General features: G+C 37.5%; 1 protein-coding gene across 3 annotated transcripts in view; it reads right to left on the bottom strand.

The window, feature by feature from the left end:
* Positions 1–270: 270 nt before the first annotated feature.
* The window catches only part of wdr11 (WD repeat domain 11), a 43,975-nt gene continuing 31,612 nt past the window's right edge, over positions 271–12,633 (bottom strand). For all 3 annotated transcript variants that reach the window (XM_088917080.1, XM_088917079.1, XM_088917081.1), the window contains exons 23-29: positions 11,530–11,710; positions 9,382–9,477; positions 7,798–7,963; positions 6,274–6,371; positions 5,293–5,438; positions 4,722–4,801; positions 271–4,226 (exon numbers count right to left, since the gene is read on the bottom strand). In XM_088917080.1, coding sequence (XP_088773206.1) covers positions 4,066–4,226; positions 4,722–4,801; positions 5,293–5,438; positions 6,274–6,371; positions 7,798–7,963; positions 9,382–9,477; positions 11,530–11,710 — 928 coding nt within the window. In that variant the 3' untranslated portion in view covers positions 271–4,065. The remainder of the gene's footprint in view (positions 4,227–4,721; positions 4,802–5,292; positions 5,439–6,273; positions 6,372–7,797; positions 7,964–9,381; positions 9,478–11,529; positions 11,711–12,633) is intronic.

Raw genomic sequence — 12,633 nt, 5'->3', positions numbered from 1 at the left:
CACTCCTGAATTCCACAGCCGCCCAATGGAAGCTCTAGAAAGGCTTTTGAAGGACAACACTACCACCTAGTGTTAACATGCATCTGTAGAGAACAGGATAGATTCACAACTTAAAAAGTACAAATATAATTATTTAAGGCTATACTTCTTTGAAGATAACAGATGGCAACACTTTCCTAAGAAACAATTTATTATCAATTCATCAGCAATTTTATGCATGGAATGAATCATGAATATGGAATCATTTATTTACAAAATAACCAAGAAACATTTTTAAATGGTATTTCAATAATCCTAGCAAACTACTGTGTAAATTGTTTTAATATAGTTTATTGCTTCTATAAATACAACAACCTAAACATAAAGACACTTCTTAACTGATATGTGTCTGGCTGAATTACACAGTAAGCACAATCAATAACAAAGTAAAATAAATCTTTGAAAGAACTACAATATCTTCATAAACTGCTTTTCAAAACATATCAGGCACAAGTTTCATAAACAGTTTTTTAATTACCAGCAAATCATAAGATGTTTCAGAAAACAAATTCAAGCTTATTTGTATTCCAAAACTAAATATCCGATACTTCATATTATTGGTCTCATAATTCTGAAAACATTCCCGATAATTGCTCCGAGATTCTTACTTCACAATATGGAAGTGTGCTTTTCCACTTGTGCTTACACTTCTCCTTAGGTTTGCCATCACTGCTACATTGTGGCTTGTGTGGAAAAGGACACTCTTCACCTGCCCACAAACAGACACTGTCAGACATACGAACAGTGCATACAGAGAGCACAGAGCTCGATTTTTCCAAACAGCCGTGGTCTTCAGCTCCAGGACCTCAAAACCTTAGATATTTCCAGTTTTGCATCCATTTTAAATTAGTGGCTGAAGATTATATCTTGATTAACTGAGTCAATTAAATAGTCAACAGCACAGCAGGGATGTAAACTCAGAGACCTCGGTAGCTCTGAACTACAGCTGCAGAGCCCAGCTGTTTGGGGTTTTCTGATTTCTCTAATTGATGTGTGAGAACTTACAAATGTACAAATCCAATACTCCATTACTATCCCCTTCTTCTATGTAGGGTTACACTGAAACAAATTAGTGCTTATAAAGACGACTGCATTGGAGTTTTCTGAATCATGACATAACTGCTACAGTACAATTTCTCCTCAAGGACACCAAACCAGTGACATTCAAATACTGAACCATTATTCACATACAGTTTGAAGACCTTTCTACATATGTGTGATTTTGAACTTTACGAATGTTAGTAAGGTATAGTGGGAATACCCAGAAGAGAGAGGTTTTGTCACCAAGCCCATTATCTGTACTACCCGACACGAAGTGATAAAATCTTTGAAAAAAGAGAATGTTAAAAAAGTTAAAAATGTTTCTTCTTTGCTTACTTTTATCAGACTACTTCTCTGTGTATTCAATAGCTACAGTATATGAGCCGCAAAGGACAGGGGATTGTGCTTTCAGATGTCTGGACTCTTAGCAAATTTGATGTACTGTAGCAGTGATGTCAGTAGAGGCATTATACAGTACACTGCCACAGGCACTGAACATTTAAAACATAATTTGGGTAATAGAAAAAGGAAAGAAACCCCAATAATACAGCAGGGCAAAAAATGAAAAATGAAGTAAACAAATTCAGAAGAATAATGACTTAGGCTCTTGAAGTTCAGTTCTTTACCACAATCTCCCTCCGAACGACCCTGCAGCTCACTGCTTGTGTGTAGGGCAGAATGAACTGTGGCCCTCTCACAATGTCTTTGGGACTGTGAGGAGACTGGACAGTGCCCATATCTTGTAGGTACTATGCACTAAGCCAGTCTGAAAAACCAAAGCAAAGGTTGTTTTGCCCTTGCAATCAATTTACTAATTCACGGCCACATTAAAATGAGCACTCCCTACCAAGGAAATGGAACAAGCTGAGTAAGCTTAAGTTATATTCATGTATTCTTTTCAATTTTGAGTGAGCAACTGGATACATCTTGGCCCTGTGGGAGTACTTTCTGAAGTCTGATTGGAATGCATTTTATCTCAAATCTTGTGGGAAAATGAAGAGATTTTCCTTTTACTGTGTATCTCAGCTCAACTGAGTACATTTTTTATTGTACTACTAATGTGCAAGCTATTTTACAAATATCCCATTAAAACAGAAAACCAAAATGTATTATGATTTTGGTTAACTAAGTATATACCGTTCATGACAATATACTCTATAATTTAATCACACATTTCTTGACAGGAAACACTTATACTGAGCTGTTCAAAGTTACTTGCAAATGCTTAGCACATTGAATGGCTTCTATATGGTAAAAGGAGCTGATAAACATCCATCTACTCATTTTCTAAATGTTTCATCTAATTCAGGTTGCAGGAGAGCCAGGAAGCAACAGGCGCAAGGCGGGATACACCCTGGCCAGAACACCAGTCCATCGCAGGGCACACATAGACACAAACACACACTTACACTAGGGACAGTTTTCCCTGAAGCCAATTAATTATTATTTTTTTTAATTTAAACCCTAAAAAACATGTTCTCTCAAAATGGCCTCACCAAAATGTTAGTTTTATGTTTTTTTTCTTTTCTGTATTAATTGCAGGGACATATAAAGACATCACAACACATAGTTAGAGCATTGTTAATCATATTAACAAACATCCCAAGATAACAGCATTATACCAGACACAAAGCCAAGGCTTCTCCATAGATAAAATGTTAATATAACCATCGGTCACTAAATGAAATATTTAATGGAAGAAAACAAATGTATTTCTTGATATGCAAAAAGGACCCTGCAGAATGGATTTTTATGAAAATGGTAACCCTGCCCTCAGCATCGGCCCCATAAAGAGAGAGTCTGGGACATGTGGCTGCTCAGACCTGGTCCTGGCCAAGGTTTTCCTCTGGAGACGGCACAGTGCATACATTAATTTATCTGGTTCTATACACTCCAATTTAATCGGAATGCTTCTGCACACTAATCAGAGACACACAAGAGCTATGTGCTGATAGTTTAACCCTTAAGACTATAACAAATACAGGTGTAGTTACACTGATTCTGCAGAACGCACATAGAAATGCATTTAATTGAACCACCTGCCTTCTAGCACTTAATTAAATTTTACCAGGATCTTATACTTTTTGCTTTATTCTGTACAGTTCAGATCTAAACCGAGTTTTCAAGTATTTACAACAAATCTTCAAGGCCAACAGTTTAGTATTTAAAAGGCAGAAGTAGGAGAGGAGAGTGGTTCTGCAGGGATGGTTCAGTGTCAATGAGCTGATCGATCTTTGCTGATTTTAATAGAGCAAGTTTTAAAATCTGAAATACATATGTAAACATTATATATAGAATGATTCCAAATCCATTATTTCACTGATATCATTATGAATTTTGACAAGGAACTACACTCCAATCCATCCCAAGTCTGCACCCCAGATACAGGTCCCAGCAGAACTTTTCTTGACTTATAGTTTCTTTTTGCTGGAAAGGAGTTCCTTTACAACACATTAAATTTAGTATTTGACAACGCTTTTTTAAGAACCTCTATTATAGGTTTACTTAAAGACAATACAACTTCTTTGGTTACCTGTTAATTAAGAAATACTCTTAATTGTTTTTTCATTTAGAGCTTGTGAGACAGGGGTAGACAATGCACAGAGACGAAGGCATCCCTATCATCGTGTATGATGCATGCGCAAGGTGGACATAAGAATAGCTGTACTAAACCCAATACTCCAATGCTTAATTGGACAATTTACTTTACAACAGCCATGACTATTGTAAAGTAGATCAACGTGTCCTTTTCAACACGTGTCCTAAATTCTGACAAACTCCTCTGAAGTTTGTATTAATGCACATGGTTCTGTTCATATAACGCTTCCTTCAATCAACTAGAAAGAAGCAAGAGAAGAAGAAGTGCTGTGCATCTGGGTGGAAAGGGGCAGGGGCTGCAGTGTGTGGATCATGGGAGTGATCCACATGCTGGGAACCTGTTGGTGACGTCAGACCAGATGCCTCTCTATTGCCAGTCCTCTAATTTCATCCCTCCTTCTCCACCTCAAGGGAGGGGTCTGACAGCTCGGCCATGAGATCTTCCCCTGCCCCTCCAGCCCGTGAGGCCCACAGCAAAGCCCCCTCCTGCAGGCCCAGAGCCCTCAGCACCCTGGCGTAGTCAGTGTACACAGTGCCAATCAGTTTATGTGGAGATATGTTAAGGAAAGAAACCAGGGGTGAGAAAATAAGACAAATTTTTAAAAAATTGAAGAATAATAGAAAATCCTATTCATCGATTTATGAACACATCCCAGTCAGCTATGCAAACAGCATCCGCAGAAGTGAAGGGCATTCTTTGACAATGCTTCCTGTGCACTATGATCTTTTCCTCAGAGATCTAGAATGAATGTACAGTACAGCGACAGCTTCTCAGGGAAATGGAGCAGAGCCTGGAGCAGTCAGCAATCTTCTTGCATACAGCCTGCCCATAGGTGAGCACAAAGAGCTGCTTTTGTAATGGGCTTTCCACAGTAAGGGCAAAACCAATACATTATCAAAACTGTGGTGTTACCCAGGACAGAGGAAGTAGGGCCTTATGACTAGAGAGACAGAATTTCCTTTCTGCATGGTAAAAAAATCTATTAATTTTATTCCCATTCATCTACTTTAAGCTGTGCATAAGTATTATTAAAAAAGGATATTTGTGTTTTCATTGACTTCCATTACTCCATACTTCAGACAAGCTTCAATAAAGAGTGCTGCTCTGTCAAAGTACCTCATGCTACAAGACACAAGAAAAGCAAAATATTATCCATTAACCTCTCGATCAGTGTGAATGAAACATCTCAGTTAGCTATAATTCTCCTCCTGGTTATTTACTATCATCTGCTGTAGGAATGTTTCAAAAAATAAAACTTTAACATTTGTGAATCAATTTTTAGTTTTGGTTCTCACAATAATAAGTTGCTTCAGACAAATTGTGATCACTGAACACAAAAATGTAAAGGCTGTTAAACACATTAACATTAACACAGACAAGTGAAAAACTGATTATTAGTAAAAACAAATTACTGATTTCTTCTGCCCCAAAGTTGTAAGTCAGTCTAAAACTCATCTACAAATTTAATAACAGAATTCATAGGTAAAAATAATGCTACGACAAACGCAGAATGAGAAACACTGGGATAGGTGAAATCCACCCTCCACTGATGATTTACTGTACCATGGAGCGAGACTGTGCTGTGTTTACGAACAATAAAGGTCAGACATTACCTCTGTAACATCTCAGCCACCTTCTGGAAGCAGCCCAGAGACAGGAGCACCAGGACAGCCTTGGACTTCTGGTTGATTTGCGGAGAGCACAGGTAATCCACCCAGCGTTTCAGAACCTCAGAACACTCAGTGAAATTCAGGCGTACCTGAAATAGTATTGCATAAGTCCAGGAAAGGTTTACCTTTGCAAATAAGACCCCATTTTTGTCAATGCTATTACCTGGGACTAAACAGTCCACCACACAACTACATCAATGTGCGCTATAATTCCTCTGGAAGCAAAGATAATATGAAAATACACTAATATAGCAACTAATATTACAGACATATACCCTGTTTTATTGTTTGTATATAAATATTTTAAATGAACTCACGACATAATCATTAGTCTAGCGTCTAGATTTGACAAAATATGGTCATTCGTTTTTTCAAAAGTCTTTGCAATGCCCTAGATAAGGGGTAGTCGAGCTAGGCACCTGAACTCCACTTTTTCTTCATTTCTTAATTAACACGTGTGCTGCATATATTTTGAATAATTCAGCAAAGATTTACAATGGTCTAGGTTTCTGGAGCAAAGATTGTGTTAGAGCTAATACATTTAAAAGTACCCCATAATCACAGGTTTATTATACACTGCATTATGTTGCAACCAGAGATGCGCCACAGTTATACACCAAATTAGACATTCAGGGAAATAAAAGCCAAAATGAACGGTCCTGTTTTTTAAACATTTCAAGAGGGAAAGGTATAAAACATATATAGGTATCCATAGCACTGATGTCATTAGCACAGCCCCCAGAGCATTGCATACAGACCCATTTCTCTATCTGACATTGACAGCAAAACCTCAGCTGCAGTGCCAACCTCTTAATCAAAAATCAAAATTATGATGTCAATGCAGTTTTATGTCATACAGGGCCAGATTATGAAAAAGTCTAAGGTTGTGGACACCTCTTCTTTTCAGATAAATTTGATTCACACCTTTGCCAGCCACGCTGCACGATTCCATTCACCATACGTCTGCAGATAGCGACAGGCATCAGCTGCTTTATCTATCAGACACAGCAGCTGCACTCCCTCTAGAAAAGAGAGAAGAAACATTGAATTACCAACAAATCAAGCACCAGTGAGGGGAATTTATTTTCTGTCATGAACTTCTCTGCCATTTGCTAGACCTTCATTTACAAGTCAATGCTTTAAATCGAGAAAGAAAGAAAAAAACTTTACTTCTCCATTGTACAGGTGCCTTGGGAAAACCATTTCTCAATTTTTTAAATGAAATGTCAGCAATATGAATAGTTTTATAATAACACCGCATACTTAATACAGTTCAAGTTATTTCAACACATTGCTTTGGGGTTAACTGCAAAAACTAACCTGAAATGTATATGATTGCCAAAGCACTGAACCTGTCTTGAGTTCAGTTGTTCAAAAGAAAGCCCCTACAGGAAGGCATAAGATCATTATAATCTATAAAGTAAACTAGTTTACTTTGATTTCGAAAATGTGGAGTTCATTTTGTAACTTCAAAATAATAAATTGCTGTGCAGTTCAAGAAAATGTGAAAAATTACTGCAAATATTTCATCCATTCGAAGCATTTTTCATGTGATCTTGAAAAACAAAACTTCTTTTATAGTAGTTCTGTTTATGGTAAATATACATTTACACTACAAACAGTGCTAAGTAAAAGAGAATTCACATTACTATAAAAGCACAGGAAAAAACCCCATCATATAACAAAGATTTATGGATAGAAAAAAATGTTATACTGTAATCTTGAAAGCATTGCAAAGAGCAAAGTCATGTTTACATGTATGATGTTAGTCCAGAAAATACTTAATACTGAATTTACATTCCTACTGTATTTTGTAACTCACTACGTCTGGCATGGATTACAATGAAAAGGCACTTGTATCTAGGAGTTCTGAGGGGGGTGTTTTACCATTACTCTAGGCAGAATATTTTTAGGGCTTTCAGACCATGTGGTTTCAGATTGTGAACTGCCTTCTTTTGTTCAAATCACTCATGTTCAATAGGATTGGAATCTGGACATTCAGATGGCCAGTCAAGAAGATTTATTTAGTGTGCAGTTAACCATTTCTTTGTCCATTTGGATGTATGGTTTAGTTTATTGTCATGCTGGGATGGGTGACAATTTTCACCCATGCTTGAGATTTCTGGCACAGCAGGTGTCTGGCAAAATTGTACTTGTACATGTTGGAGTTCATGATTCCTACTATTCTAACAAGGGGTCCAGGACTAGTAGATGCAAAACAACCCAAAACAAAATGGACCTCCCACTTCAAGCCAAGAGCCTTACCTATTTTACACCACACACAATGCTGATCAGAGTGTCCAAAAAGATCCATGTTAATTCTATATGACTGTGAGACATGGTTTTAATTGTCAAAGGATTGCTATAGCTCTTGACAGATGGTGCTTCATATACTTACAAGAATGAGACAACAACACTTCCAACACCTTATTAATTCTATGAAAGTACCTGCCAGCTTCCCGTTAGCTATCATGTTGGTGGCCACCAGTTTGATGGTGCTCTGTGAAGGCCCGGAGGAGGTGATGGTGGTGACCAGGCAGGCCTTCAGTGAGTCACAATAGTAGCTGGCATTCTCCGCATTGGTCTCTAGCAGCAACTGTACTGCACGATCGGTCTGAGAAGCAGGAAAAAAAAGAAGTGATACTGGAGCAGGACCAAAGCTGACCTACAGTTCCCCTCTCAAAAAATACAACTACTTCGTTTCCCATTTTGCTAGCATAATTGGTTGCACTTTGAAATGAAATTTGGAAGTATTTACAGAAACGTAAACGTGCACATTGAATGACTGAGTTTGAGGGTAGAAGTGACGTTTAAATAAAACCCTCCTTTGCAAGGTATACTGTAAGAGATAGGTGAAGACCCAAATCACTCAAAAGCCAACCAAGTACAACAACATACTGTACCTAAACTGAAGAGAACATAAGAAATGTTAAAAATGAAAGGACGACATTTAGCCTATCAAGCCATTTTAGTACTTAGTAGGTGACTGGTCCAAGGATCTCATCCAGCTTCTTGAAATAAGTCATATTATCAGCATCAAAACCTTGGCTGGTAAGTATTTCTTTAAGCAAAAGAAAAGATGCAAAGCACCTTCTTGACACAGAGTTGTGACTGCATAAAGGAAAATATCAAGCTCCAGTGTTCAGGGGATGTAGCCTAAAATAATCACAAATAACATGAAAATGGTGGGCTAATCAAAGTGCTGATTAATGTCACAAAAAAGTTACATAAAATAGGAGAAATGTCCCTTCCTCATCACACTTCCAATATTCTCATGAAAACAGGTGTCAGAAAACAGAAGACTGAATTAAATTAAGACCTAAAACTTTAAAGTTAAATTACAGAATTAATTACTGAATACACTACTCTATATTCAGGACACACATCTGATAGGCAACAGAATCATCATGCTATTAAATCAATGCATCTTAAGTCAATAGTTTCCCATCCTTTGTGTGATCAAAAACAATGCTCACTTGATATTACTTTGCAGCATCAAAGAAAAAAATGTAACTGTTTTGCAAAACACTGCCTACCTCTATCTTGATCAGTGTTCCTTATAGGCTAGTACAATTTGCTAAAGACAACTAACTAATTAGAAAAAAACAAAAACAGCAGTTCAAAGATTATTGAGGTAAATCAATGAGGTAAACGTGCAAAGATAAGAGTGAATATTAACAGCTACAAATTTTAAATTTTCGAAAAATGGAGAAAATGTCGACAGTGGAGAAATGGCGACAGTGTCTGTCTTAAGTCAAAAATGCAGAAGACGATAGCATCTTCATGTTCAATGCCCAAAACCATTAACAAGCATAAGCCAAACTGTTATTTTTAACATTTTTTCATATTGATATTACTTTCAGAATTTCAAATACTAACATGTATAAGTAAAACAAAAGAAACATCTCACTTTCAAAAAAAAATTCCAGACTGCCAAATGTTATTTCCTAACGGCAGCAGCGCTTACAGATGGTCTGCTGCGGGTAGCAGATGTGTGCGAGATAGTAGGCAGAAGGACTGGTAATAACTGACCTGGCCCAGCAGGAGGAGCTGGTCTGCACATTTCTTGGTGTGTTCGTAATTGGACCTCTTCAGTTCTTGCAAGTGCACTCTCTCCAGCTGGAATCTCTGCAAAGGAAAGGGAGCAAGCACAGAGAGAATGGGCAGGTGGCTGTTTGAAAACTCGGCCCCCTGCAAACAGGAAAGCCTCAATACTTTAGGCCTTCAAACTCATGGCACCTGACAGATGACATCACACACTGATCCAAGGGTGGTACTTTCCAGAGAAACTCAGAGAAAGCTGACAGAAATACCCTAGTCATTCACTCCTGGGCCCCCAACACAAAACTCTGGACTATGTCAAATCTGTAGTGAAACTGAGATGTGAAGACTTCTGGGGCCTGAGCCAAAGGTATGGAGATGCCAGCCTCTGCAGTGGAGAATTTGATTTCTCCTTTGCAATTAATTGGATTTCAGACTGAAATGACTTCAGTTAGGGTGACAAAATGCGATATTCAGTAACAGTGTTAGAAATCAAACTAAAGACTCATTATTCAGTGAGTAATGTATTTAGTGGAAGCAGCTTAAATGCATCCTTTGGCAAGATAAAAAATGAATTTCCCCAAACAGCAGACCAAATCAAATTTTCTGTCTAGCTGGAGAAAGGAATAATTATAACAGCAATAAATCAGTAAATGCAGCAAAGTATCGTGCAAGTTGTAGTAAGAGCATAAAAGTATACAAATAAGCAGTTATTACTTTTGTTTTGTTATATCAACAACATCAGATAGATTTATTTTTACTGCATGTCTCTCTATAGCTAGTTCATAAGTATACTGCAGTTACACAGCAAATACAGTTATGAAAATGGCAGTATGATTTTGTCACTCCTCATTTAGAAACCTTGCAGTTCTAACCTCATGTGAAATGAATTTACAGTGTCCTCCATAAGTATTGGGACAGTAAAGTCACAATTGCTATTTTTGCTGAGTATTTTTACTCAAGCAATTTGGATTTTAGAGGAAAAGATTAATGAGGCAGACGTAAAGAATTTCCCCTTTTGTTTTTGGTATTTCTTTGCTTAAACAGCAAAAATAGCAATTTTGACCTCAACGTCCCAACACTTTAGGAGGGCACTGTAAGTCTTTTAGACATGATCAATTCCACACACTTCTTATCCAAGCTGCAAAAATGAAAATAGCATTAATCACTTACTGTACGTAATACAGGGACCATCACTACACTAAGGTATCAAAGACTATATTCAGGTATATTCAGACTTTCATTCTGAAATAAGGGAATTCTCTGCAAAAAAATCAATTTACTACCAACATCTTTTCACTAGGCTGAAGCACATTCACAAACATCTAACTTTAATAGGTAAAACATTGATCTCGAAAAGCAATCTCATAATAATTAAATGGCTAAAGAGATGTGAGGGCAATATGCAATCTTTTACACAGACAGGGATGCTTAATCCATATGACGACCACAAATGTGCAGGGCTTTTACAGCAGGGCACTATGGAATAGGTGTCACTGCTCCAGAGTGAATAATACATTCTACAGCAGCTCACAGTCTCGTATCCCTCTACTACAACTGGAATCCTTCCTGGCAAGAACAATATTTAGAAAGTTTTTGCAAATGGAAAACAGTTGTCTCTTAGGAGGCTCAGGCAATGCATAGAGCCTGACGTGGCCTTTTCATCAAATTTATTTTGCTCAAAATAAATAATAAACGAATTACGACTTTTCACCTCTGGTGGTCCTTGCAGCAGTTCTGTTTTTAAGGGGTTTTAACAAACAGTTTTTGACAGGTTTATAACATGTAAGTGGAAATATGAAAGATTTTAAAAAAGAAATGCATTTACTGGACTGTGGTTAGCTCTGATTTACTGAAAAGCCTGGTTTCCTGCACTCACACATCTTCTTAAGTCTATACACAATTACCAACAGTAGTTTTGGCACTTAACACCTAAAATAAGATTATTCACTAATTTATTTAGTATAAAATTATGTATACACTTTTAAGTACATTGAACAGTCATCTATTTTAACAAATGGCATTTTTCATTTAAAAGATTACACGTCAGTAATTAGGATTTGAGCTCCATACAGAGTAAGTCTTCATGGTTTAATATGTTACACTCAAAGTGTTCTGCTACACAACAGAACAATGTACCTGGAAATAGGAGTTCTCACAAAGCGTGTCGTAACAGATGTCAAGATGGCCAGCCAACTTGTCCTGTGTCATTTCAGTCTGGTCTTGACTGGGCACACTCAGGAGCTTCCCCTGGGAAAAGGCATACAGGTAATGGGCGGCAACTGTCCAGAACTGGAGGTCCGATTCATCACCAAAGAGCCTGTACAGAACACAGACAAAACAACACTTTAAACTGCAATACCCTACACAGTAAACCACCTCTGATCTTCTTAACACACTCTTATACCAATAAATGCTTCAAACGTCAAATCACATTTGCCCTGATAATTGTTTGACTTTTTGCAATGCAGCTTCCATAGGGATTTGAAAAACATGAATTGACTTGCCCGTGCATTACCATTTAGGTTATACCAATTCATAAAAACAGGTATTACACATGACTAGGACATATAAAACTTGAATAAATGGTCATGAGAACAACTCATTTTCCTTTACAATTTGCTAAATCAGTTTTAATTTCTTATCACATATTAATGAACACAAATTCTTGTACCAGCTCTTGAATTTTAAGAATTAATCTCCTGAGTTTCCTTTCTAAATCACAGAAAACATCTAGTTAAGAGCCTCATGCAGCTCTAGTCAAAATCATTCAGAGGCAATATTTTACAAATCCGGGCACTGAAAATTTTTTAAAAGTGTTGTGAAAGCTGTGTAAATAAAACAATTAGTTTATGTATGGGGTGGTGCGGTGGCTCTGTGGCTAAGGATCTGCGCTTGTGGCTGGAAGGTTGCCGGTTCAAATCCCGCGGCCAGCAGAGGAATCCTACTCTGTTGGCCCTCTGAGCAAGGCCCTTCACCCCAACTGCTCCAGGGGCGCTGTACAATGGCTGACCCTGCGCTCTGACCCCCAGCTTCTCTCCCTGTTTGTGTGTCTCATGGAGATGACAAAAGAACAAAGACGAATTCCTAATGCAAGAAATTGTATATGGCCAATAAAGTCATCTTATCTCTCCCTCTTATAATAACAATATATCTTTCCAATTATAAAAAGTTTATATCAACTGTCTTTACTATTTGCTATGTAACTGTAAAAATTGCTGCTCCACCGACATGAAAAACTAC

The sequence above is a fragment of the Atractosteus spatula genome, chromosome 5 (assembly GCF_055471065.1).
Source record: "Atractosteus spatula isolate fAtrSpa1 chromosome 5, fAtrSpa1.hap1, whole genome shotgun sequence".
Taxonomy (NCBI): domain Eukaryota; kingdom Metazoa; phylum Chordata; class Actinopteri; order Semionotiformes; family Lepisosteidae; genus Atractosteus; species Atractosteus spatula.
The sequence above is the reverse complement of the archived record's forward strand: the minus strand, read 5'-3'. Positions and strand labels throughout refer to the sequence as shown.